The following is a 27,490-nucleotide window of genomic DNA, read 5'->3' on the forward strand; positions in this document are numbered from 1 at the left end:
GACAGCAGACTGCTCCACCTGGCACCCGAGAGCGACGCCCATAATCTCATCAGAGTGGGTGGTCGTCTGCGGAGAGCCCCCGATCTACCGGATGACGTTAAGTACCCGATAGTCTTGAACAGCCGACACAAGGTCACAGAGCTGATCATAAAGAAATACGACGAGGATGTACACCACGCAGGAGCAGAGAGAGTCTTCGCGGAGATCAGACGTCGCTATTGGATACTTCAAGGAAGAGAAGCGGTGCGACGCTTCCAGCGAACCTGTCTAGACTGCCGAAAGTGGCGCGCGCAGCCCAGCATACCCCGGATGGCTGACCTACCTCCCTGTTGCCTCCGACTCGGCGACAAGCCATTCCACTCCACAGGCATGGACTGTTTTGGCCCGTTGTATATAAAGAGAGGAAGAGGAACCGAGAAGCGGTGGGGTATTGTATTCAAATGCATGACCACCAGAGCGATACATATCGAACTCCTTCCGACCATGAGTACAGACTCATTCCTTATGGCCTTCCGAAGATTCACATCACGGAAAGGAAAACCGTCTACATTGTTGTCTGATCACGGGACAAACTTCAAAGGCGGAGAAAGAGAGCTGAGAGAGAGCTTCCAAGCTATGGGCCCAGAACTTAAGACCCACCTCGCTCCATCCCAGATTGACTTCCAGTTCAATCCCCCGAACGCACCCCACTTCGGTGGAACCTGGGAACGAGAAGTACGTTCTATAAAGACAGCCCTGTACGCCGTGCTTGGGGCCCAGACTGTGGCGGAAGAAGTCCTAATGACAGTCCTCACGTTGATCGAGGGAGTATTGAACTCCAAGCCCCTCGGCTACGTCTCCAGTGATGTAGCAGATGTCGACCCAGTCACCCCCAACACACTCTTGATGGGGCGGCTAGACCCCGCGCTACCCCAGACAATGTACAGGCCTGAAGAAGCGAACGGCCGAAGAATGTGGAGGTACAGTCAAGTACTAGCTGACAAGTTTTGGAACAGCTTTCTACTCCACTACCTACCGTCTCTACAGACCCGCCAGGAGTGGGTAAAAGAGAGAGACAATTTGACAGAAGGAACAGTCGTCATGGTTATCGACCAGTCACTACCCAGAGCTATGTGGCCGGCTGGCCGCGTAAGCAAAGTGATCACCGGTGCCGATGGCAAGGTCCGAGCAGCTGAAGTGCTCGTCCAAGGGCGAACTTACACACGACCCGTGGCGAGGCTAATAGAACTGCCCAGACTCCCAGACACTATCGATGATGACCATGACCCCATGACTTTGTGAGTTGACTGACCCTTACAGCGGACCTTGAGTGGTAGACAGTGCGGTTAATCTGTCTCTGCTTAGCTAATTAGGTGGGACTAATTAGGGGGCGGCTGTTGTGAAGGATCAGATTAAACCGAATATATATATTTATTTATGGATATATATTTAATAGTATTTGTATATCGTTTGATATCCCCTGTATATTCCTTGTACAATATACACTGAATATCCCTTTAGTCTACTAACAGCCCATAATAGTTTCATTCTACCATTGGACGAGAACCTGGCGCCAGCAGCCAAGCCCCTTGGTTCAAGTTCAATCGTGCCGACGAACATGTCGTTACAAGCCCGGTTCCGCGTAGGAATACGTCTGGCGAAATACGAATGGTACTATTTGTTCACAGCGCATATATATATGGCGCAAGTAAAGTAGAACTTTCTTTTAGTCCATTAGTCCTTTACCCTCCAACCTAGTAACAGACGTGAAGCCTCACCCACGACGCACGTGTGGTGCAGTATGGCCTACTTGGCCTCAGAATAGGCATTGAGACATCGTGTGGATTAATAGTTGAATTGTCATAGTTTGGCACTATACAGTCGAGTGGGACGTATTTCTATTAAGTTAATAATAGTCTATTATGTATGGTGCATCGTTCGGTTAGAGTTATAAAGTGAGCAGTACCCCCATCGTTCCTGACGTTATCTGGAGTCTTAACCAGGCTGGGCAGACCACGTGTGGTGCTTGCATCCGAGGAGCTCCGGGCCAGGACGAGTGGACCTGTACATTGGATTACTTTACCCGGACGACGGCGAGCCTTCCACGGCTTGGATTATCTACGTGCTTTGGGTGCTTTGATTATGCCATGGATAACAGCCAACACTGCTGAGTGTTGGAACTACCCCCCCCCGAGAGGAGTCCAGGTGAGACGGCGCTCTACCCCGAGTGAGGTCGCCTCACGTCTCTTCGTTGTGGACCGGCAGCTACCGTCCACCAGAGGGCCCAGCTGTATTCATCTGTGGACCGAGGTTCTGTGGGCACCGTGTTCAGCACTCTGAATTCTCCCAAGAAATCGTCGGCCAGATGGGATACCGCCAGCGGCTCTCCTAACCCCCCCCCCCTACTGACTTACAACCAGCGGGACCCCCCTTTAGTGTATCCAGCTATAATCATTTAAGTACCATCGCTATAGTTCCCTAAAGAACCAGGTTGTATACTTGCTCCCTGCGTAACCAGAGATTGGACATTCAATGTTGATTTACCTACGAATACTCATTTGCCTTACAAGTGCATTTCAAATCATAAATGTCATTAAGTGAACGTTGTATATACCCTTTGCTATATAAAATATTCGATTTATACATTTGTGTGGACTTCGTTTCATCAGGTGGGAAAGTGTTCATCATATCTATATCATGTACTGTGTGGCCAGTATTCAAAGTACATAGACAGTAGTGGTTTAATAATACCATACTTATCAATACAGTCAGGGAATTGTACCCCTCAGTTACAATACCAATTATTCCCCTGTTCTTTTCTCCATCCATCTATCATCCATAGCAACATCATGTTGGGGGATCCCCCTTTGAACATCCCATCTGAGGTTTCTCTCCTCCACACAGACTGTGGGGCTTTTTTTCCTATTGCTAGGTTTTAGTGAGTCGTTCCTTATCTTCATTGGGGAAAGTCTGGGAGTGTTGCATATGGATTCTATGGTGATTTTTGTTCTGAATCTATTGTGATGTTTCTTCTTGATTTGTAAAGCCCATGGGGGCAATTCCATGTGATCTCGGCCTATACAAATACATTTGATTTGATTTGATATATTAGTTTACCATATTGTCCCAATTATATAAGACAACCCCTCTTTTTTTCAATACATTTTTTTTAAATACATCTTGTTTTTATAAAGAAAATACATTTATTTGAAAATAATAATAATAATAATAAAACACATTGTTTTATTCAATGTAGGCAGGGTGAGTTGGAAGTATTGATGAGGACCCAGACCGGTCAGGACAGAGCCCTGGAGACTAGCTGTAGAGGACCAGGACTGGTCAGGACAGAGCCCTGGAAACTAGCTGTAGGGGACCAGGACCGGTCAGGACAGAGCCCTGGAGACTAGCTGTAGGGGACCAGGACCGGTCAGGACAGAGCCCTGGAGACTAGCTGTAAGGGACCAGGACTGATAAGGACAGAGCCCTGGAGACTAGCTGTAGAGGACCAGGACCGGTCAGGACAGAGCCCTGGAGACTAGCTGTAAGGGACCAGGACCGGTCTGGACAGAGCCCTGGAGACTAGCTGTAGGGGACCAGGACCGGTCAGGACAGAGCCCTGGAGACTAGCTGTAGGGGACCAGGACCGGTCAGGACAGAGCCCTGGAGACTAGCTGTAGGGGACCAGGACCGGTCAGGACAGAGCCCTGGAGACTAGCTGTAGGGGACCAGGACCGGTCAGGACAGAGCCCTGGAGACTAGCTGTAGAGGACTAGGACTGGTCAGGACAGAGCCCTGGAGACTAGCTGTAGGGGACCAGGACCGGTCAGGACAGAGCCCTGGAGACTAGCTGTAAGGGACCAGGACTGGTCAAGACAGAGCCCTGGAGACTAGCTGTAAGGGACCAGGACTGGTCAAGACAGAGCCCACAGGAGACTAGCTGTAAGGGACCAGGACCGGTCAGGACAGAGCCCTGGAGACTAGCTGTACGGGACCAGGACCGGTCAGGGTTTAAAACCATGATCTCCAACCATTGTCAATCAAGTTGTACGTGTTTTAAGTTCTACGTGTTCTGTACGTATCGATGTGACATGAAGGAAACCTTAGTTGCCTTTCAAGTTTAAATAAATTTTTTTAATTAAAATAAATAAAAAATGTACCCTTAGCTGCCAGAGTTGTACCCTTCCTGCTGACTTGTACATAACTTGTAAGTCACTTTGGATAAAAGCGTCAGCTAAATTACTAAGTTTAAATGTGAACGTACAATCATACACGGAATTTCATTATCAAAGGGCATTTCAAGTTTATCAGTCCTTTCAACAATGTCAATGGAATATCTAGGTCTTGGTCAAAACAAATGAGCCAGATCAAACATGACATACAGATATGGAGACTGACCAGGTGAGTATATAAAGGGCCGCAGACCTTCAGATCATTGTACAGAGGCACCATGGGTAAACTCCTCATCTTCGTTGGTAAGTTGAGAAGTTGCTTCTCATCCTTTTTTTTGCAGGTTAAATATGTTGGTATTTGTAGGTATTTTAGGCATTCAAACTGAATATACTTGTGATCATCATGATGTTGTATAACAGTGCATCAGAATGAGTGATTATCTTAATGTTCATTACTTAATTTAAAAACATACATACTCCTGCCGTTTCCCTTGAGCAAGGCACTGGCATTAGACGTGGAGTTGGTCCCTGGGCACCAGACTGTGGCTGCCCACTGCTCCTAAATAGTTAGGATGGTTTAATGCAGAGGATGCATTCCTGGTATGTGTACAAATGTAATTCTACTTCTTTCTAATTCTCTCTGTCTCTCTTTCCTTCTCAATCCCCTTCTCTCTGCAGGTCTGGCTCTCCTGCTGCACGTGCAGCTCGGTAAGATACAGTATAATACAGTATATAATGTAACAGTTAGGTAAGATACAGTATAATACAGTATATAATGTAACAGTTAGGTAAGATACAGTATAATACAGTATATAATGTAACAGTTAGGTAAGATACAGGATAATACACTATATAATGTAACAGTTAGGTAAGATACAGTATAATACAGTATATAATGTAACAGTTAGGTAAGATACAGGATAATACAGTATATAATGTAACAGTTAGGTAAGATACAGTATAATACAGTATATAATGTAACAGTTAGGTAAGAAACAGTATAATACAGTATATAATGTAACAGTTAGGTAAGATACAGGATAATACAGTATATAATGTAACAGTTAGGTAAGAAACAGTATAATACACTATATAATGTAACAGTTAGGTAAGATACAGTATAATACAGTATATAATGTAACAGTTAGGTAAGATACAGTATAATACAGTATATAATGTAACAGTTAGGTAAGATACAGTATAATACAGTATATAATGTAACAGCTAGGTAAGATACAGTATAATAGTGTATATAATGTAACAGCTAGGTAAGATACAGTATAATACAGTATATAATGTAACAGTTAGGTAAGATACAGTATATAATGTAACAGCTAGGTAAGATACAGTATATAATGTAACAGCTAGGTAAGATACAGTATATAATGTAACAGTTAGGTAAGATACAGTATAATACAGTATATAATGTAACAGTTAGGTAAGATACAGTATAATACAGTATATAATGTAACAGCTAGGTAAGATACAGTATAATAGTGTATATAATGTAACAGCTAGGTAAGATACAGTATAATACAGTATATAATGTAACAGTTAGGTAAGATACAGTATATAATGTAACAGCTAGGTAAGATACAGTATATAATGTAACAGCTAGGTAAGATACAGTATAATAGGTAAGATACAGTATAATACAGTATATAATGTAACAGCTATGTAAGATACAGTATAATACAGTATATAATTTAACAGTTAGGTAAGATACAGTATAATACAGTATATAATTTAACAGTTAGGTAAGATACAGTATAATACAGTATAATACAGTATATAATGTAACAGTTAGGTAAGATACAGTATAATACAGTATATAATTTAACAGTTAGGTAAGATACAGTATAATACAGTATATAATGTAACAGTTAGGTAAGATACAGTATAATACAGTATATAATGTAACAGTTAGGTAAGATACAGTATAATACAGTATATAATGTAACAGTTAGGTAAGATACAGTATAATACAGTATATAATGTAATAGTTAGGTAAGATATAGTATAATACAGTATATAATGTAACAGCTGGGTAAGATACAGTATAATACAGTATATAATGTAACAGTTAGGTAAGATACAGTATAATACAGTATATAATGTAATAGTTAGGTAAGATACAGTATAATACAGTATATAATGTAACCGTTAGGTAAGAAACCGTATAATACAGTATATAATGTAACAGCTAGGTAAGATACAGTATAATACAGTATATAATGTAACAGTTAGGTAAGATACAGTATAATACAGTATATAATGTAATACATCTTCTATGTTCTGAAGTGGTTCCCTAACCCGAACCCTCACTCTGCACATAACGATCTGTGGAAACTTTAAATGCAGATACAGAAAATAAATGAACAAACACTCAAATTTAAGTTACAAGGTGTTTAGTCCCAATATGTCACAACGACGGCAGAATATCCTCCAACCTGTACCTGTACCTGTACCTGTACCACACCCAAACCTGTACCTGTGCCACATCTCAACCTGCACCTGTACCTCACCTCCCACAGCGTCATCATACGTGCTCTCCTGCTACTTCACCAACTGGGGACAGTACCGTCCCGGAGCAGGAAAGTACTTCCCCACCAACGTGGACCCGTGTCTCTGTGACCACCTCATCTATGCCTTCGCCGGGATGGACAGCAACATGATCAAGACCTACGAGTGGGATGACGTGAAGCTCTATGCTGAGTTCCAGGCCCTCAAGAAAGAGTTAGTACATACATATACTGTATACATATATATATATATATATATATATATATATATATATATATATATATATATATATATATATATATATATATATATATATATATATATATATATATATATATATATATATATATATTTACACACACACACATATATGTTAATATGCATGAAATGTTCACATAACCAGGGGTAGTAATTAAGTACTTTTACTCAAGCACAAAAGTTTTGATACTCAGTAGTACTGTATGTAAAGGGACACTTCACAGGAAAAAACTGATTTATTTTGCACATAATCTCACACATATCCCAAACCGTTTTGTACACATTCAGTTAGTTTGAAAGTTAATGGGTTTGAATGTCTCCTCCCATGATGTCGTCAGAGGACACTGAATCCTTGTGTTAATCCTTAATTACGGCTCAGTGAAATGATGAGAGAATAGAGATAAGGATTGCAATATGGATTCATTTCATTGAGCTGTAATTAACACACCACAATGATTCAGTGTCCTCTGGTAGCTTCCTGTACCACTGACCAAAAAAGACGCAGAGCGCTAAATCAAAATACACTTTCCTCTGCTTTCAGCAACGCCAACCTGAAGACTCTGCTGGCTATTGGAGGATGGAACTTCGGCACTGCCAAGTGAGTATCCAATAGGATCAATGATGCCAGGCCCTTGAGTCCCTTGTTAAGATGCTGATTGTTATTGTCTCTCTCCTCAGTTAAGATGCTGATTGATATTGTCTCTCTCCTCAGGTTCACAGCCATGGTGGCCAGTCCTGCTAACCGCCAGACTTTCATCACCAGTGTGATCAAGTTCCTGCGCCAATACGGGTTTGATGGTCTGGATCTTGACTGGGAGTACCCCGGGTCTCGTGGTTCCCCATCTGTGGACAAGGCGCGCTACACTGTCCTGTGTCAGGTCTGTCTGCTTTAATCCATATGATATGATATTGTTATTATTATTATCATTATTATAATAATAGCACCCTTAGGGCCCGCGTCCACTTAGCTCACATTTCCAGCTGAAAAACGCTGGCAGTGCGCCGGTAGTACTGGGGTGGAGCGCTTGCGGTGAGAAAAAAAAAACGCAGCGCGAGCCTAGTGTTTGGTTGTCTGAAGTTTCAACTTTAAACGCTGTGTGCGGCCGCACAAAAAAGCTGAAAGGCGATGAAAAAAGAAGCCGACTGCAGCGCATTTCCTATAGGCGGCCGCATACGCTCCCTCCCCATTGGGATACATTGAAAAAAGACGCTTGCGGTCATAAATATGAGGCAGGTGGACGCGGGCCCTTAGGAGGTCTATCACATGAATGTATCTCAATATAATGCAACAATACAATATACCTACACCTCCTCTCCTCCTCCTTGCCTCCTCCTGTCCCTCTTGTAGGAGCTGCTGACGGCTTTTGAGGCGGAGGGCAAGAGCACCAACCGTCCTCGTCTGATGCTGACGGCTGCCGTCTCTGCTGGAAAGGGAACCATTGAGACTGGATACCAGATTGCTGAGATCGGAGCGTTAGTACACAGACGTGCACACGCACACCTGCTCTCATGCACTCCCACGTTTTCATATGCCCACACACCTACACACACACACATACAAATATTACGTACACAAGCACACGCGTACGGTTATCAATAAAAAATAATGTTGGGACTTAAAGGTAAAATCTGTAATGCCATCAAACACCAGCCTCTAGTCTAGACAAAGGAGCCCATCTGGGTATTACACATTGTTTAATTTTTTTGTTTTGGTCTGATGTGTGGGTTGGAATTGAGTGGGGATAGGAGGAGGGGTTGCTGGCCACACCTCAGGCTCTGCCAAGGGAGGTCTGGAGAAACCCACACTATAATAAGTTACTAAACTCCAATCCACACATCAAACCAAAACAAAAAGAAATGTCAATAAAGTGCAATACCAAAGCAGGGCTCTTTTGCCTTGATGGCATTACAGATTCTACCTTTAAGCAGAGGAACACAACCCTGAACCCTCATTGACTGTTATCCCCATGTGTTGTTGTCACCAGCCTGCTGGATTACTTCCATGTGATGACCTACGACTTCCACGGCTCCTGGGAACATGTGGTTGGAGAGAACAGCCCTCTCTACAAAGGCCCCGCCGACAAGGGAGACCTCATCTACTTCAACATGGTGAGCTGGAGGATTCATTTACTATGATCATATTTTAGGCATTTAGCAGATGCTGTTATCCAGCATATTTTGATGCTTGATTATCATTAAAGCGCTACTTCTAACCACTGGGCTTATGGCGGTTTGTGTTTTCTGTGGGGAAATCAATAGCTTTCTTATACATAATGTTTTGTTCATTTCAATTTTATATAGCTGTGGTAGTAATGGCTGAATGAATTAGTGTGATAATTCTTCTCATAGCAGCGCCTGGTTCCCTCTCCTTAGGACTATGCTATGAACTACTGGAAGAGCAACGGTGCCCCAGCTGAGAAGCTGCTGGTTGGTATGGCCACCTATGGACACAACTTCCGTCTGGCCTCCTCCTCTAACACAGCTGTGGGAGCTCCCAACAATGGAGCTGGACCTGCCGGTCCCTTCACCCGTCAGGCTGGCTTTTTGGCCTACTATGAGGTGAGAAGAAATTAGGCTTGAGACATGTTGGTCTACTATGAGGTGAGATAAGATGAGACTTAAGACTTGTTGTCCTACTATGAGGTGAGATATGATGAGACAGGTAAATTGACTACAAAACAAAAAACACACATCCAATGATCTTAAGGTGGTGGAACGAGCGTGAGTGCGCAACAGGGAACTATAAAGTCTGCACACTGAAATATCCAGACGCAAAGAATGTATTCACACCACAGAATAGTGACATTTCGAACACACCACGCTTCTTCAGACTCCTAGTGGGAATTGAACCTCTATCCTTGTTAGAGTTAGTGCCATGCTCTGCCCATTGAGCCATGCTGAGCTTCACGTCTTGGCTCTCTTTACTTAATATGTGTAGCTATTTGTTTGATGTTTGTGTGCATGTGTGAGAAAGAGACCTAAATCTCTGCCCCCTCTCCCCTCAGATCTGCACCTTCCTGAAGACAGCCACTGAGGCCTGGGACGCCCCTCAGCAGGTGCCCTATGCCTTCACCAGTGAAATCTGGGTCGGATATGACAACATCAAGAGTTTCAACATCAAGGTCTGTTTATATGCGATTGTTCAGATGTGTTGCATGCATCACTAATCTTGTGTTTGGTCGCTATGCTTTATGACTGGGTCTGTGTCCACTCTGTGTCTCTCTACAGTCCCAGTTTAACCACTCAGTGTTTCTCTACAGATTGACTGGCTGAAGAAGAGTGGTTTTGGAGGAGCCATGGTCTGGAGTCTGGACATGGATGACTTCACCGGCACCTTCTGTGGCCAGGGGAGATATCCTCTGATCAACACCATCAAGACCGGCCTAGGAATTGGCGGCGGTAAGACAGACAGACAGACAGACAGACAGACAGACAGTCATACAGACAGACAGACAGACAGACAGACAGACAGACAGACAGACAGACAGACAGACAGACAGACAGACAGACAGACAGACAGACAGACAGACAGACAGACAGACAGAGACACACACACACACACACACACACACACACACACACACACACACACACACACACACACACCCTCTTGATGATATATCTTCCTCTGTCTCACCTAGACTGCACAGCCCCCCCCCTGCCACCTGTCATCCCCACCACACATCCAGTGACCCAGCCAGGCGGTGGTGGTGGAAGTGGTGGAACTGGCTTCTGCGCTGGCAAGTCCGACGGACTCTACCCTGACCTCACCAACAAGAACCACTTCTACGAGTGCTCCCACGGACAGGCCTACGACCTGCACTGTGGTGCCGGCCTGGTCTTCGACGTCAGCTGCAAGTGCTGCAACTGGCCTTAAAAAGGACTTGGTTCCAGTTCTATAGAATTACTCCTCCAGCCTTCTTCGGTTAGGAGCTGGTCTGGGATCTGGGTGGGCACCATGTATCCATATATTATTTCTCTGTCTAGCTGCCATTGTGTGTGTTTGTTTGGGTAATGTTACTTGCATGTGACAATGACGCAACATACGATTGTTTCAGTAATTATCATAGACATTTGTTTTATGTATACAGATCATATCAACATCTGTAATATTGGTTAATATCGGTGCATCCCTAAAGACCATGCTGGTATGACCCATGTACTTGGAGTTCCATAGAAAGTAACATCACAGATCTACTCCAAATAAATACATGATTTAAAGGAGTCTCTTGTGTCTTCTATTAATCAGCTCTATTTACAGTCAGTGTCAATAATCTCACCATAGACCAAAAAGGTACCAAGAAGTTCTTTATAGTAGCAGAACTTTGAGATTATCAGAGATGTGGTCAACACCAATCATTATCATCATCAATGACAACATCATCATTATCGTAATCATCACCCCATAAGTTAATGCATGTATGACTGTAACAGTAGTAAACAGCGGTGCAGCAGAACAAAGCTTACAGAATATAACAGATACATTAACACCAGAAATATAACAGACAGAGGGGAAATTGTCATCTATCTTTCACCTATATAATTGTCTGACTCTGGGGAAGACGGTTCCCAGAATGTTGGCGTGCCCCTTTAACACAAAACCACACAGTAAAAAACTCAACTTACACTTTTTGCATCAGCTTTTCTTTTTTCTTGAATCAACAAGAGAGTGAATATTAAATATCAAGTCACTCCTATTTGATTGATTCTACCCCTATGTAGTTGATTCAACTAAAAAAGAGCCAATGTAAGAGACGACTTCTGATTGTTTACAGTACAGTAGTATGGTGACAGTGTTTTAAAAGGGGGGGGGGCGGCATGCAGCGATCACAGATTATACTTTTAACTCTGACTGAGTTCAAGGGCGGCTACGTGGCCTAGTGGGCAAGGCGCTCGCCACGAAATGCTGGAGACGCTGGGCTCGTCAGTTCGAGCCCAGCGCTCCACATTTGCTTTCAGTTTAGCTGGTCGTCCGTACTAATACACATTGGCCGTATTAGGGGGTGGGAAACTGATGGGTGGGGATCGGGCGTTGTGGACAGCGACTCCTACAGGTCGGTTGGTGCGCCTGCGCAGTAGAATCAGGAAGTGTCGGGGGCAGCGTGAGCCTCCCACGCGTTACTCCTCGCCACTGAGAGATCGAGCTGCGCAGGTGAAAAGATGCGACTGCTGTTACCTCAAGTACCGGAGGGGACTTGTGCTATGTATGACTTAGTCCACATTGCAGCCGGCTTGTGGGAGGCAAGAAACAGCGTCCGTGACAGGGGAGGGTTGAATTGGATGATACGAAATTGGGATGGGAGAAAATATAGAAAATGGGAGAAAAAGTGGACCAAAAAAAAAACTCTGACTGAGTTCACTCTCTGACCATGCCTTCAGCATCTCACACACCTTATCCGCCGCAATTTTCAAATAGATCAAATCATCTCATCTCTATGAATTAGATAGAGAAGAGGTATAGTTAGTTAGCTAGTAAGTAGATATGCCTTGTCTCCATTAGCTATGTTCAGCCTGGCTGGGGCTAGTAGCCATGGCCAGGTTTGGTATGGTATGGTATGGTACTATGGTATGGTATGGTATGGTACTATGGTATGGTTGGGTTTGCGTCTCCATTGCCTTTCTTGTAAACTCTCGGGTTGCTAGGAAACCTTTCATAATTCACACCAACAACTGTGGAACACAAGCTAAACCACGATGATACAACAGTGGCTCAGGAGGAAGAGCGGTCGTCTGGTAATTGGAAGGTTCCCGGTTCGATTCCCACTCCTCCCGGGCAGCGTGTCGAATTGTCCTTGAGCAAGACACTTAACTCCTAATTGCTCCCGATGAGCAGGTCGGCACCTTGTATGGTCGCCTCCGCCGTCGGTGTGTGAATGTGTGAGTGAATGGGTGAATGTGAGGAACAAAATTGTAAAGCGCTTTGACTAAAAGCTGTTATATAAATGCACCATTTACCATTTACAACAGTCCCAGCCAGCTTAGGCTCAGGTCTGACCAGGTTGTGAAAGGTGGCTATCTCAGCCCCAGGGTCCAGCCAGGTTTGGTTCTAACGACAATGGAGACACTCACTGTGTGCCAGACAGGCCACAGCGCGGCTAAACCCCCGGCTAGCGGAGACAAGGCAGTAGAGTATAGGGTGAGATGGACCATTTGGCTGAAAGAGGGGCCTTTTTGTTTTTTTTGCAGCGGAATTCTTGGATGTGGCAGCAGGCCCAGAGTAGCTGGTGATGGAGAGACAATAGTTTTGGACATCTGTCACACGCCACCGCATGCCCTCCGCCCTCCAGACAATAGAGTCCTGGACGGGAGGGTGGGCTGGGTCCAGGGGGCGAGAAGGCGAGCTTTCTCCAGTGTTCCTTTCTCCTCTCCTCGACCCCCCCCTCCCCTCAGCCTCTCGTGGGGCCCTTACATCACACACATGGCCCTTTGTCTCCGACTCTTACCCCTCTAACTAATCACTGAAAACATTTATTTTTTCCAACGAGAGATATATAGGTTTGCCGTTGTCCCCCGTACTGAGCGGAGCGGCAGAATTGGCTCCCAGACCTTGTGATATCGGAACAAAAGCAGCAGGATATTCAGAGCGTGTCACACTGACCGTGTAAACGCTCAGTAACAGTGAGGACCGTTTTGACTCGGCCATTAAATTACATGGTTTTATTTCACGAAATTGAACTTGGTTTGAGTCACCTTTCCAGAACAATCAAATATCTTACTGATATGACCCTTAACATATTGTAATTAATCTACATTATTTCTTAAATAGAAATATATTTTATGAACATGCCGGCTTTTGAGAAAGAGACATCATGTTCAGACTAATTATCTCACTGGGCATGCTTTTACCCAGGAGTAAGGTAACCAAAATACTATACTTTATACTTATAGCACATGCATGAGCCTGGTCTCTTTTGAAAGATGACATTCTGAAGTATCCGATACAATAAGGAAAATTCACTTTTAGTGCTAATGAAATAGAGTAACATAGGTCTGAACTTGAGTTGTAGAAAAACTTGTTACTCACGTTTTTCTGTAGTCCAGAAGTTATTAGTGATTAGGAGTGATTTTGGTAAAAAGTTAAAAAAAAATATATAAAATAAATTTATAATAAAAAAAGGCTGCAGAAAACGATTTCCTCATTGACTCCAATGCATTCTGTGGAAATTTCTTTTCCTGTTTGCGCTCGTGACTTTTCACCTAGATCCCTGATACGCTCATTCCCGCGTGGGGTATTATTGGAAAGCCAGACTCATTGGTTACAACCCTGTCCAATAATTTTCGAGATCGCCAAATGATTGATGGAGGTAGAGGCTCGGGAGTCGGGAGTGGTTTTTTTTTTTTTTTTAAGTCTGCCATGTACTTCGGCGCACGCCTCACATATCGGCATGTAACTCAAGAACCGCTCAACGGATGGCAATCGACAGGCAACAGATAGGGCTTTAATTCAATCTATATGTTGTATTAAAGAATATGCACACCCGAGCCGCTAGAGTTCGCCAAAGTGATGTGTCGTCAAGACATTTATGACATACAAGACATACAAATATACGATACTGTGTAAGAAAAAGAGATCATAAAAATAATATATACATCCGGTGATTTACCGGGGGGCCAGTTTCTAAGTGCTCTTTTGAGAGCGGTTTTGAAGGAAGGCAGGGATTCACATCCCTTTTACGGCTGTGGGTAGGGCGTTCCACATTATTGTGGCATAATTGCAAAACGTGTTTAGTCCCTTGTTTGAGCCGAATCTGGGTTGGACGTGATTTGTGGACCTCCCTCTGGTGTTGTGGTCGTGGACTTCACTGACCTTTGGGAAGTATTTCGACAGGTATATGCTACATGGGTATCTTAGTGGTGTAGTGTATCTTGTAGACCAGGCCCATTGCAAGTTGCTGTACTCTGTCGTCTACTCTAAGCCATCCTAGATTGTCAAAGTGGGCAAGGGTGAGGTGGGTTCTAGGAGTACGGCCAAGCAGTAGTCTGACCAGTTTGTTTTGTGATGTTTGTAATCTTATTTTTAGTGCCTTTGAGGTGCTTTGGTACCACGAGGTGCAAGCATAGTCGTAGAACCCTTGAATGAGTGCTCCTGTTAGAGTCTTCAGGGTATTCTTATTTACCAGAGAGGAGATCCGGTACAAAACGTTAAGTGGTTGTAACCATAGATATATATAAAGACTTTATATTTATCTATGGTTGTAGCTACAGCTCAAAATACCAAAGTGTTGCGGTGGTCTATTGGGTGATTCTGTGAGCTTTTTTGAGTCTGTGGTAGAGGGTGGAAGATTGTGGTAGTGGATGGAATGTACAACCTTTGATAATGTAGAAGGGTTACTTTTATATACGCGCGATAAGACTTTCAGTTTTGCCACACAAAATGCATTGGTGTTAAAGGCCTACATAGGTAGCAAAACAGTAATGGGGACATGTTTCCATTTTCTAGTCGACTGAGCTCTTGACACCTGGATAAGACTAAGCAACAGGTGAGGTTTTGTTTATTCTATTTGCTGTATTGTGTGGCTGTAAAAGGTTTGCCGCATTGGTAATGTTTGTAAATGTGCTTATTTCTCATCTACAGATCAAACTCTTTGAAGATGAATGAACCCCAGATTTATCTGGTCAGGAAAATCACGGATTTGGGCTTTAAACATATGTTACAACTAGTGCTGTCAGGCGATTAAAAAAATTAATCTAATTAATTACAGGATTTGTAATTAATTAATCTAATTAATCGCATTTTAATCGCATAACCATTTTATGCCTGATATTCTATATTATATAATCATATTTCAAATTGCATGTGTCCGGATGGCAGAATTCAGTACTGTATCTACAAAACCTTCTGTTTAATCATCTTCCATCTATTAATTTGCTTAGATTTTTCAGGTCTGGTCAATTTGAGCATGGTGTTATTCACAGTCAAAGATACAAAAAAATGTATTGATATTCTCATTTGGTTCATTACAATTTACTCAAAATAAAATTTTCATTCAATCAATCACCGCGCAGATTGATTGATTGAATGAAAATGTTATTAACAGATTGCAGAATGGGTACAATACAGTACGGCACACAATTGTTAAGGGGATGCAGACCAGGGAATCCATTCTTTGTGGATCTAGCCCACAGTATTTCTGACACTGGGAATACATTCCCTGAGATAGATCTCCCTAGAATCAGATACCAAGAACATGCAAATGGACCATATTAAAAAATAAAAAAGTCTGTAAATGTGTATTCTACATTATTATGGAATGAATGAGATACAAAAAAAATATTATATATAAAAAAAAAAAAAAATTGTAATTAATTTTGGGTTAATTTTCATAACGCTATAATTTGCTGTGTAATTAATTAATCTAATTAACGCGATAAACAGACAGCCCTAGTTACAACATGTTAACTTACCTGACAAAAGAGTCAACAGGGGGACAAGTCTTTACTCTGATCAGGTCGAGTAGTGTTTGATGTGTGCAAGCCCCAGAGTTCTATTACAGTGTATGTCAGCAGGCCCTCGCGTTTGAGTGTAACTGGAGAGGGGGAAAGGTCTCCAGGTTAGCTGTTGGTGTGAAGACTGTTGCGTGCCTGTAGACCTCCCTCGCTTTTGGTTGGTGGATATCAAGGTCAATGACAACATTATTGATGATTAGGAAATAGGGTAAAAAATAAATATATATATTACCCTTTAATGACATTTTGTGGCCACTTTAGTCTGGGGGGACAGAACAGTCAGGCCTCAGGAGGCATCCAGCTCCATCTGCCCTGACAGAATACAGCCTACTAAAATAATCACAGGCCAAAACACTAAAATGTTCACCTGTGATACTAGTCAGGTTTTATAGACTGCATTGCGTCTCTATGGCCATCGTAAACCTAATCTATATCTCACTACCCATGTTTTGGTAAAGATGATAAGAAAAGTGTTTAATAGTGAGTAAAATAATTGACCTAACTCAAATCCACCCTCTTTTCTTGATCCTCCAATCACAACCGTTGCTCACTATACAGAAGACAAGCGTCTGTCACAATGTGTTACATTAACCCTCCAGTCACCCTTGTCGCAGTTCTGGTCAAAAAGCCTTTTTTTCTTTTTACTTGTGTTTGTGGATAGCGTTGGCTAGATTTTATGTACAGTATATGCCAAAAAAGTAGCTCAGTATCACATCTTGGACACACATTACAATAATCCATGTTTGTTTTTTGAAAACAATCACTATTAAGCGTGTGAACAACAAGTGTCACACCTTTCACCCTAGTCGCAGGGTTACCCTAGCCTAACCCTAACCCCAACCCTAATTTAAGAAATGGTTAAAATCCTGAAAATGAATAAATATTCAATATGTATGGTGAGGACTGAAGTTAATAATGATATTCATGAAAAAAAAATCTGAACAATACATGAAAAAGATATGTTTTACTGAGATCGCAGTTTCGGTCACTAGGGAGACAGGTAGTGGGTTTTTTGAAGGGTGACTGGAGGGTTAACACACCCTTCCTGGACTACATGTTTTTGCACAATTGCACTGTATCTTTATTCTAATTGAATGTATATATTCTACTACAATACTGCACAATTGTACAGCCCTGTCCTATATTCTATTGTATCTTTATTCAAATAATTGAGTGCATACAGAATATTCTACTACAATTGTACAGCCCTGTCCTATATTATATTGTATCTTTATTCAAATTGAGTGCATACAGTATATTCTACTACAATTGTACAGCCCTGTCCTATATTATATTGCATCTTTATTAAAATGTAGTTGATATATTCCATTTAATTTGATTGTACTCTAATTGTCTGTTAATGTTGATGCACCAAAAGACCAAGACAAATTCCTTGTATGTGCAAACTTGGCAAAAGCCCTTTCTGATTCTGATTTCCTCGGACAATAGGTCAATTGTGCATTGTCATGGCTGAGCCTTTACCTGTTTATGATTGAATCCTTGAGACGAAAAACCATAGCTAAGGCAGTTTTATTCAGGCCGAGTACTTTCGGTGTCACATTCACACGGCAAGTGATTTGGATTTCACACAAAAAGAAGACAAGACAAAGGTTTGTTTGGTATAATATCTTCATTTCCATGAAAGAATTTTCTTTTAAAGTACGGCCTTTTTGTGAGGTAGACTATATCAACAGTTCAAGAATGATCAACATTGTTCCTTAAATGACATGTGAAATGACATGAAATAAATATTTCCATGTACAACGTCTTCAAAATGAGGTAGAAATGGTTACAGAGAATGTACAAGATACATTAACAAAGGTACTACTGAATTACAAAGATAACATTGAAATCCCACATTTGTTGGACAAACTCAACTCCACGATGAACACTTATTATTACTTCAGCGAATCGGAAAGAAAACACCAGCGGGGGCCACAGCGACATCAAAGAAGCCAAGCGAATACTGTCATTTGTCGCGACGTTCAGTTCAATGTAGAGGACATTCAAAGAGGTGGAGTTCACCGGCTTATTAAAATCATGTCGCCAAGCACTTCTTCGTGAATTTCTATATCCAAGGGCTAAGCACTCATTATCATTTAAAGGTCGTATTGGTAAGATATTTGATTGTTTTGGGATGAGAACCGTGTAGAATCAAGAAATTCAAGTTCAATTCAGGTGGAATAATGGTTGTCATTTAATGGTTGAGTGTAAACGGTTCGTAACAGTGACGACCATTTTGACTCGGCCATTAAATTACATGATTTTATTCCACAAAGTTGAACTTGGTATGAGTCAGCATGGTTCTCATTCCAGAACAATAAAATATCTTACTGATATGACCCTTAACATATTGTAATTAATCTACATTATTTCTTAAGTAGAAATATAATTTCCCCGCCATGGCGTTGTTTTATAAACGCTGGCTTTTGAGAAAGAGACATCAATATTTATTGCTTTTTATGTTCAGAATAATTCTCTCACTGGGCATGCTTTTACCCAGGAGTCATTTCGGGTTTTAAGAGAGCTCATGAGCATTGTGAGTGAAAAGAAAGTAAACATGTTACAAAGGTAGGTAATATTATGGCACACTTCCTGAAGGGATCACATACTGTGTGTGACTGAATGCTATAACGCTCAATACACCTGATCAGGGGACGAAGAGTCGAATCGGTGTCAGGATCGATTCACTTTTACAATTCAATCAATTCAAGGAAATGTTAACAGAAATTGTTGTTTACTTTTGATGGAACATTCATTGTTATTGACTTTGTCAATAGGTTGGATAATATTACCTTTTTCTTCACTATCCTGAATTAACTGAATTGAAAAGAGAATTGAAGCCCCTGATACTTTCCAGTATTGGGTCATAATTGATCCATTCTCTCTTTGATCGATCGTTGATGATGCTATACTGAGCCATATACAGTACATACAGTATCCGAATAACACAGAGAGGGAATTGACCATATTCACATGCGGCAGCCATTTTGCTCTTACGTCACGCTCAGGTTCCCTAGGTGGGAACAGGGTGGAAAGGAATCCCAACCTGAGTGTGTGACATAAGAGCAAAATGGCCGCCGTGAAAATATGGTCAACAGGAACTGTATACTGATGGAAGGAACACTATCAGGCCTGGATACAGGATCCTACAGACTATTAAAGATGCGGATACACACAGTTAAGACATTTAATAAACACATCTATCATAGATCATTTAGGTTTATGTAATGGATGTGTCATTCGTCGAAGTTTGCTATCGAGAACGCTTTTCATTTGTTGTCGGTTTGTCCATCAAAAGTGTTCTTCCCCCCCTCCCCTAACTACCATTACACAGGTCACTCGTTTCTCCACCAAAACCTATGAGAGAAATACATCTATACATGAAGAAAATAGGTCTCATATATCTAAAAACATCATCGATGTTCATAATGGCATGTATTGTCCTTAAAAAAAATATCTGAATTACATTCAACGTTTCAGGCCTCGGTGCTGCAAACCCACGCGTTTCTTTTCTCAGAGCTACGAGGCAGTGTGGGGCGTTCAAACCTGTCGGGTCACACATTCTGCGTCTACGTGTGTGTGTGTGTACATCTATGTGTACATCTGTGTCTACATGTGTGTGTGTGTGTGTACATCTATGTGTACATCTGCGTCTACATGTGTGTGTGTGTGTGTACATCTATGTGTACATCTGCGTCTATGTGTGTGTGTACATCTATGTGTACATCTGCGTCTACGTGTGTGTGTGTACATCTATGTGTACATCTGCGTCTACGTGTGTGTGTATATCTATGTGTACATCTGCGTCTACGTGTGTGTGTATATCTATGTGTACATCTGCGTCTACGTGTGTGTGTACATCTGCGCGTCTGTATGTGCGTTGTCCCGTTACTATCGAAGGCCCTATAAGTTCTTAAGTTTCCCTGAAGTCTACAGAGAGCAACGTTATGTTTTACTCCGCCATCCCTCCATAAAGCTCCCAAAGCCCCCGTAAGGTAATAATACATACATTCTTATCATTTAATTCTGAGGTAACAATATTCTTCCTGAGTATTTCCTTACAAGACTATAAATCATTGTTTTTGAGAGGCAAAAAAAAAGGGGGTAAAGATGCATAAAAAAAAAAAAAAAAAATACTGGCAGATAAGATAAGATAAGATGAGAGTGTGAGAAGCGGAATGCAGATTTTCACAAATCTTCTCCAAGAACTGCAACCTGCATGCATTCTCTGTGCCTAGGCCATGCACCCAGTCAGGGCCAGGGCACAGGCTAACTGAAGTCGCTCGTAGTGTAATCTGTGCCTAGGCCATGCACACAGACAGGGCCAGGGCACAGGCTAACTGAAGTCGCTCGTAGTGTAATCTGTGCCTAGGCCGTGCACACCGACAGGGCCAGGGCACAGGCTAACTGAAGTCGCTCGTAGTGTAATCTGTGCCTAGGCCATGCACCCAGACAGGGCCAGGGCACAGGCTAACTGAAGTCACTCGTAGTGTAATCTGTGCCTAGGCCATGCACCCAGTCAGGGCCAGGGCACAGGCTAACTGAAGTCACACTTAATGTAATCTGTGCCTAGGCCGTGCACCCAGTCAGGGCCAGGGCACAGGCTAACTACAGTCACACGTAATGTAATGCTCACTTAAAATTCTCAGCTCCTTCATCATAGCACATTGATAAAGACGATGTATGAATCACTTCTGAAATATAAGCAGCATCAGATATGTTATATATAAAAGATTAAAAAAATTAAGAAGAATCTCCCCCACCAATTGGCCTATCTCAAACCCCGCCCTCTATTCTTGATCCTCCAATCACAACTCTTGCTTGGTCTGAGATAGGTAAGTTGGTAAATTGATAAATTGGTACAGGTGAAATGCAGCATCCAACAGGACGTGTGCCAGGATGGCCTGCTGTGACAATGGTTCTCAAACATTCTCATGTCAAGGAAACCCCCAAATTGATACGTAAATAGGCCACGGACCCCCATTTCATAAGATTCTGTCCCAGGGACCCCGATCTAGAAGATATTTGTTGTTAGATATGATTTAGTTGAGAATTCCATAACGGTCCGTAGGTGTGGAGATGCCAGAATAGTCATTCATATACATTCTTTTGTTTTGTGCTAACTTCTAGCGAATAAACTATTATTAAGAGACTTCTTCTTCTGCAGAGCCCCATGGAAGCCCTGTAGGAGCCCTGGGGGACCCCACTTCTTTTCAAAACAGGTCACTAAAAGATCGAGACCGCAGATATTACCACATGCGTTCCACCTGTTCGTTTTAGGGTTGAGAATCCGCACGTCAGCGGGAACAATTTGCAGATGATCTACGTTCTGTCACGTCCTGTCCTGACTGGTAAAGAATCGCGCTCTCATTTTAAGAAAAAAATGTGTCTCCTCCCTTCCTCATTCTTTACATCTAAACGAGTCAAAGGGCGGCTTCATGTATTGCTGCTCAATTAATCGATAAGCAGCTTAGCGAAGACAAATCTAAACAGGGGGTTAAAGACGTAAAAGGGGGGGGGGGAGAAAAGGTTTATAGGTGTTACAAGCTGCAGAGAGGCTAAAGAAATAGAAGAAAAAGAAGAAGGGGAGGTAGGGAAGGAGGAAGGGTAGAGAGGGGGAACATTCACGTTAAAGCCTAGTGACACGCCAAGCCTTGGACTCGGCTTGTGATGTAGTGATTGTGCTGAAGGAGTCTGTCGGCGAGCAGCACCACCATCTCACTTATTGCTCTCCTTACTTTTTTGGTCTGAAATGATTTTCTTTCTTTTCCTTACGGTGTGGCGGGAGGTATTGCAGTCAAAGGCCCTTTTCAAATATATTTTTACGGCCACTCGAACACCAACATTGCAATGTTACTGCCGCAGTAGCAGAAAGGAAATAAATAGAATCCTGAGAGAGACAGTCAGCCACACATTTAGACCGTCTGGGAATACTACTGTCTATCTAGAATATACCTACGTACGCCCCCTCCCCCCCATCCTTAACCCTTACCTCAATCTTACAGGGCAAAGTGCCCCTCTGACTCTTTGGAGAAAAATGTATAACAAAAATGTAAGGCGAGCGGGAGATGCTAGTCTTGCACTCTCCGCCCCCCTCACCAAATCAAATGGCTTCTTAATGCCAAATCCAAGGCTTCTTCCCCAGTGTTTGGCTGAGTAAGAACTCTGCTTGGTTTTAAAAAGGACTGAGGGCCTGTTCCTTAAAATGCCAGCCTAGGCCGTCAGCGCCCTCCGGTGGAGTCTTCAGATCGTGCATGTGACGCCGGTATCTTCATGGACAGCCTCTGCTGGTGCGGGAAGCTGTGCTCCCCTGATCCGCCGCTCTCTCCGGCCAGGCCCGCGGGGGGACTGTACTCCCCCGCCCCCCCGTACGGAGGCGACATCAGGGGCTTCGCGGCTTTGTAGGCCTGCGGGTCTGAAGCCGAGCCGCTCATATCGTAACCGTTGCCGGGCCCGTTGCCGTGGCTCTTGCCATGCCCGTTCCCATGGCCGTTGCCGAACTTCCTGTAGCGCGAGCCCTCCGCCTCTCCCTCGTCCTCCTCCTCCTCCGCCGCCATCTCGAAGGCCTTGCGTTTCAGCGGCGCCCCCCCCTCAGAGCCCCCTCCAAGGCTGTGTGTGGGGTAGCTGTAACTGCCCCCCACCACGGTGGGCCTGGGACCCAGGGGAGTGGGCGCACTGAGCCCGGGGGGCAGGTAGGAGGCACTGGGGTGGCTGTAGCTAGTCTGGGGGTAACATCCCGGGGGGTAGTTGTAGACAGTGCTGGGGTTGTAGCTGGGTACCAGGGCAGGCGCGGGCTGCAGAGAGTGCAGTGGGGAAGGGGGAAGTGCTGCGCTAGGCTGAGGGCAGTATCCTGAGGACAGGTAGGTGCTATTGTAGGCGGGGGGGTAATCCTGAGACGAGGGGGTGCTGCAGGAGCCAGTGTAGCCGGGGTCAGAGGCCAGGTTGCTCACTACTGTCACACTCCCTGTAGCCGAGAGGCCCACAGAACCCACCTTGGCTCCCGCTAAGGCCTCCAGTCCGGGGTAACATTCCATGCCCTGGCCCAGACTCCAGGGCTCGGATTCGGTTTTCAGGTAAGTCCCAGGCTCTGGGTAGGCCCCGGAGGCCGGACGCTCGTAGGGCAGGTCCAGTCCTGAGTACTTCTCGGCATAGCGTTTGAGGAGAGAAGACGCGGTCAGGGCCGATATGTCGTCGCTGGCCCAGGGGTAGCCCCCGGGGGCGTAGGGGCGCCGAGCGCCGGTCGCGTAGGGGTCATGTTTGTGGGCTGAGGGGGGCGAGGTGGTGGAGGAAACGTCCAGGTGCTGCTCAGGCCACTGGGACAGGGGGGCGCCGTGCTCCGGAGACCAGTGCATCTTCAACAGACCTGCCAGGGACGGACAGAGGGACAAGACATTAGTCGTCAAATAGTAACACAGCGTCTTTATCTAAATGGTAAATGGTGCATTTACAAATGTCTTTTATCCAATTCAAAACATTCACACACCGACGGCAGAGGCGACCAAGCAAGGTGCCAACCTGCTCATCGGGAGCAGTTAGGGGTTAAGTGTCTTGCTCAAGGACACTTCGACACGCTGCCCGGGGAGGAACCTCCGGATTACCAGACGACTGCTCTACCTCCCGAGCCCCTCCTATCTAGATAATAAAACATTTAACTCAATTTAGGAGTGCTGTATTATGGCAAGGCTTTGTCCATGTGTGAATAAAGTCACCGGCAAGATAAAGATCTGGTTTTCTTTCACGCAATCGTCAGCGACCCCTTTTTTCCCCGACTGTGCTCTATAGCGCACAGTGGTCAAAAACCCTGTCGTCGGATATACCTTCGAGTGCTCCACGTTCTGCGGCAGTCCCCGTAATCACTTTACCCAGCTGACCCTATCCTCCAGAACCATGTCAGCGTTCTGTCTCCACGGCGCTAAGCCTCTACCAGCCCGCGTATTGGCCTCTGCCTTTGCCTCTCTCTGTGGGGCCATTGTTGTCGACTCCCACTCCGCGACCCCCCTCCCGCCCCCACCCCCACCGAGCATGTGATCTAATTCGGCCCAAACCTCAGGGGTCTGCTGGACAGGGGGAAGAGAGGGAGGGTGGGGTTACCAGGCAGACAAGGCACAGAGTCACTTTTCATTAGACTCAGGGGGAGAGAGAGAGAGAGAGACCGGGCCGGTGTTACCGCCGTGAACGCTGTTTGATTTGGACGCGACTACTACACTCAAAGATTCTCCACCCGCTGCAAATGTTTTGTTGTCTTATGTGATTTGGCACATGCACATTTACACACACATACACACATAAACACAGTAAGCCACCGGTTCAGTGGTGTGGGCTTTGATTGGCCTTTGCGGGCCATGTCTCTTTGAGCTGGCATTAGGCAGACATTCCAGACATTGCAGAGTATTATTAAACTGTCCTGACCCCAGGGCCCAGGCCAGAGGGGCTAGACTGCAGCCGCACTGGACGAAGAGGAAGAAGCCACTACATCTAGATATGGGATATCCAGAGATAGGTTTCACCCTTAGGCTAGTGCTGACGTTTGAATGGGTGCGATACGAGGAATGCAAAGAGGAGTAGGAGGTAATGCAAACAGACCTTTTTATTACCCCTTTTTTTTATTGTCAATTAAATTAAGATGCACACATTCACGGTTCACACGCACACACACACACGCGGCGCACACACACACACACACACACACACACACACACACACACACACATATTTTCATACACACACACACACACACACACACACACACAATTTCCATACACACACACACATATATATTTTCATACACACATATTTTCATATACATACACATATATTTTCACACACACACACACACATACACACACACTGGTCTGCTCCGGTCGTGCACGTGTGGATCAGGCTGGGTCACATGACGACCAGATGGATCTAAACGGTCCACATGTTGATCCCTAAATTAAATGATCCCTCAGTCCAATAATCCTACTCATCCAATCCAGAGATTCTCTCTCTCCCTCTCTCTCTCTCTCTCTCTCTCTCTCTCTCTCTCTCTCTCTCTCTCTCTCTCTCTCTCTCTCTCTCTCTCTTCTCTCTCTCTCTCTCTCTCTCTCTCTCTCTCTCTCTCTCTCTCTCTCTCTCTCTCTCTCTCTCTCTCTCTCTCTCTCTCTCTCTCTCTCTCTCTCTCTCTCTCTCTCTCTCTCTCTCTCTCTCTCTCTCTCTCGGCCGGGCCAAGCCCCTCCCTGCATCTCAGAAATCCCTATGCTTCGGGGGAATTCCAGCCCAACCAGTCATGGGACCAGTGCTCCCATTCCAAGCTCAGAGACACGTACTAAACTACTGGCATGGGGCACATATGAGAACCTGGGCACATATAAGAACATAAGCACATACTGTATAAAACATGGTCATATATAAGAACATGGGCAATATACGAACTGGGCAGATATAAGAACATGGGCAAGCATACATACAGACAGAGACACACACTGATACCACTATTCCTCTACTCGCAATAAACAAAGAGTTCACCTACACAACAGAGAAATGGACAATAACGCACACTGACACAAAACACACATGCAGACTCACACACAGAGAGAACTACACACATCACATGCACACAAGAAATAAGCTGTTGTTTCAACTGTAAATCATAGTTAATTAACAGCTGTATTGGGTATTTTAAGTCAAATCAATAAAGTGTCAGTGAAATTAACTTTCCACTCATTTAAACCAACATTTCATTGTGTCTCAGTATGACTTACGATATCTTGTTCTGGGAATGCGTGCAGCACAGTTGATGCAATCTCACATCTCTCAATCTAACTCAATAAGCCATAATGAATAAATAACGATGTGCTAATTATAAAGGGCACTAATTAGTTCCTGTTGCTAGATAATTTATTGCAGTGATTAAAATATGTGAATGTTCTGCTTAATATTTTCACTATTGACATTTCCATTAACTGAATGGTAGCTTCGGAGCCATAGATCATGAAGCCTTTAACCCGTTCACTACCACACTACCAAAGGGTTAACCCCTTCACTGCGACAATACAGAAGGTAACCCTTTCACTACCACACTACAGACTGTTACCCCTTTTCACTACCACACTACAGACGGTTAACCGTCTGTAGTGTGGTAGTGAAAGGTTAACCTTCTGTAGTGTGGCAGTGAAAGGGTTAAAGAGCTCAAACTCAAGACGTGTCCAGCTCCGTTACGAGCACGCTGGATGCAGTTAAAATACGAACCAGTTTCATTAAAGGTTGCATTCCTATGAAGGACAGTTTGTTATGTCCACGGTAGGTGGAGCTATCCGATGACATTATGGATTTCCGGTAGCGTCTGTGTGTGGGTGAGTGTGTGCGTGTGTGCATGTGCATGTGAGTGTGCGTGTGTGTGTGTGTGTGTGTGTGTGTGTGTGTGTGTGTGTGTGTGTGTGTGTGTGTGTGTGTGTGTGAATCCGCGCATATCTACCAAACTAAAGGGCCGCTCAGCTTGTGCTTTGGCGCAGAATGTTACAGAGCACAAGGATGAGCCTGTGGGAATATGTTTCACATCAGGCAACAGGAAGTACTTTGGGGGAATAAATTTCCAGAGTTCTCCATTGACTTTCATGTAGTCCTTTGTGTTGTTGAGGTACACCTTTTTACCGCCAGAGGACAAAAACAATGGCAATAATGGGCACTGAGACTACCGCAGCGGGTCAGCACAGAGACTGTGCAATATACAGACAGTTTGTCCCAGCATGCTTTGCGGTTGCAGTAAAATGCGGTCCTAGTTTTATTTTATTTTATTCATAATAATAATAATAATAATAACCTTTCCCCTGGTACTTCTAGATTTTTAATTTTTTTATCCACTTTTTCTCCTCCTGTTTGATACTATCACATGTCCCCATCCGATACATGCGGAGTCAGCCAGCCACTTCTTTTCACCTGGCAGCGCGGACTCTCATTGTGAGGTGTAAGTTGTGGGAGGCTCACACACTACCTCACTACCCGCTGACTCTGCCAATTGAGCCAGTATATGACGCCGGCCAGCCGGAGGCAACACTGACAGCCGGATCGATACCAGTGTCTCTCGCGTGGTGACGAGCGCTTAGTCCGCTGCGCCACCAGCCGCCGTACTT

The 27,490-nt window shown here is 44.1% G+C and overlaps 2 protein-coding genes across 2 annotated transcripts in view; one reads left to right on the forward strand and one right to left on the reverse strand.

Moving 5' to 3' along the window:
* Positions 1–4,420: 4,420 nt before the first annotated feature.
* On the forward strand, positions 4,421–10,806 carry LOC311229528 (acidic mammalian chitinase-like; the record flags this gene model as incomplete). Its single annotated transcript, XM_084315604.1, has 11 exons — positions 4,421–4,451; positions 4,827–4,856; positions 6,683–6,884; positions 7,471–7,527; positions 7,642–7,807; positions 8,278–8,402; positions 8,915–9,038; positions 9,303–9,488; positions 9,935–10,051; positions 10,190–10,328; positions 10,571–10,806. The coding sequence occupies exons 1-11, from the start codon at positions 4,427–4,429 to the stop codon at positions 10,804–10,806; spliced, it is 1,407 nt and encodes a 468-aa protein (XP_084171730.1). The 5' UTR covers positions 4,421–4,426.
* An 11,794-nt stretch (positions 10,807–22,600) lies between these two features.
* LOC311229530 (fidgetin-like protein 2) overlaps positions 22,601–27,490 on the reverse strand; it is a gene marked incomplete at both ends in the record, with an annotated part of 66,897 nt that continues 62,007 nt past the window's right edge. The window contains one exon of the mRNA XM_084315606.1: positions 22,601–23,742. Coding sequence (XP_084171732.1) covers positions 22,601–23,742 — 1,142 coding nt within the window. The remainder of the gene's footprint in view (positions 23,743–27,490) is intronic.

This window comes from Notolepis coatsorum (assembly GCF_963971535.1).
Source record: "Notolepis coatsorum genome assembly, chromosome: 6".
Classification (NCBI taxonomy): Eukaryota; Metazoa; Chordata; class Actinopteri; order Aulopiformes; family Paralepididae; genus Notolepis; species Notolepis coatsorum.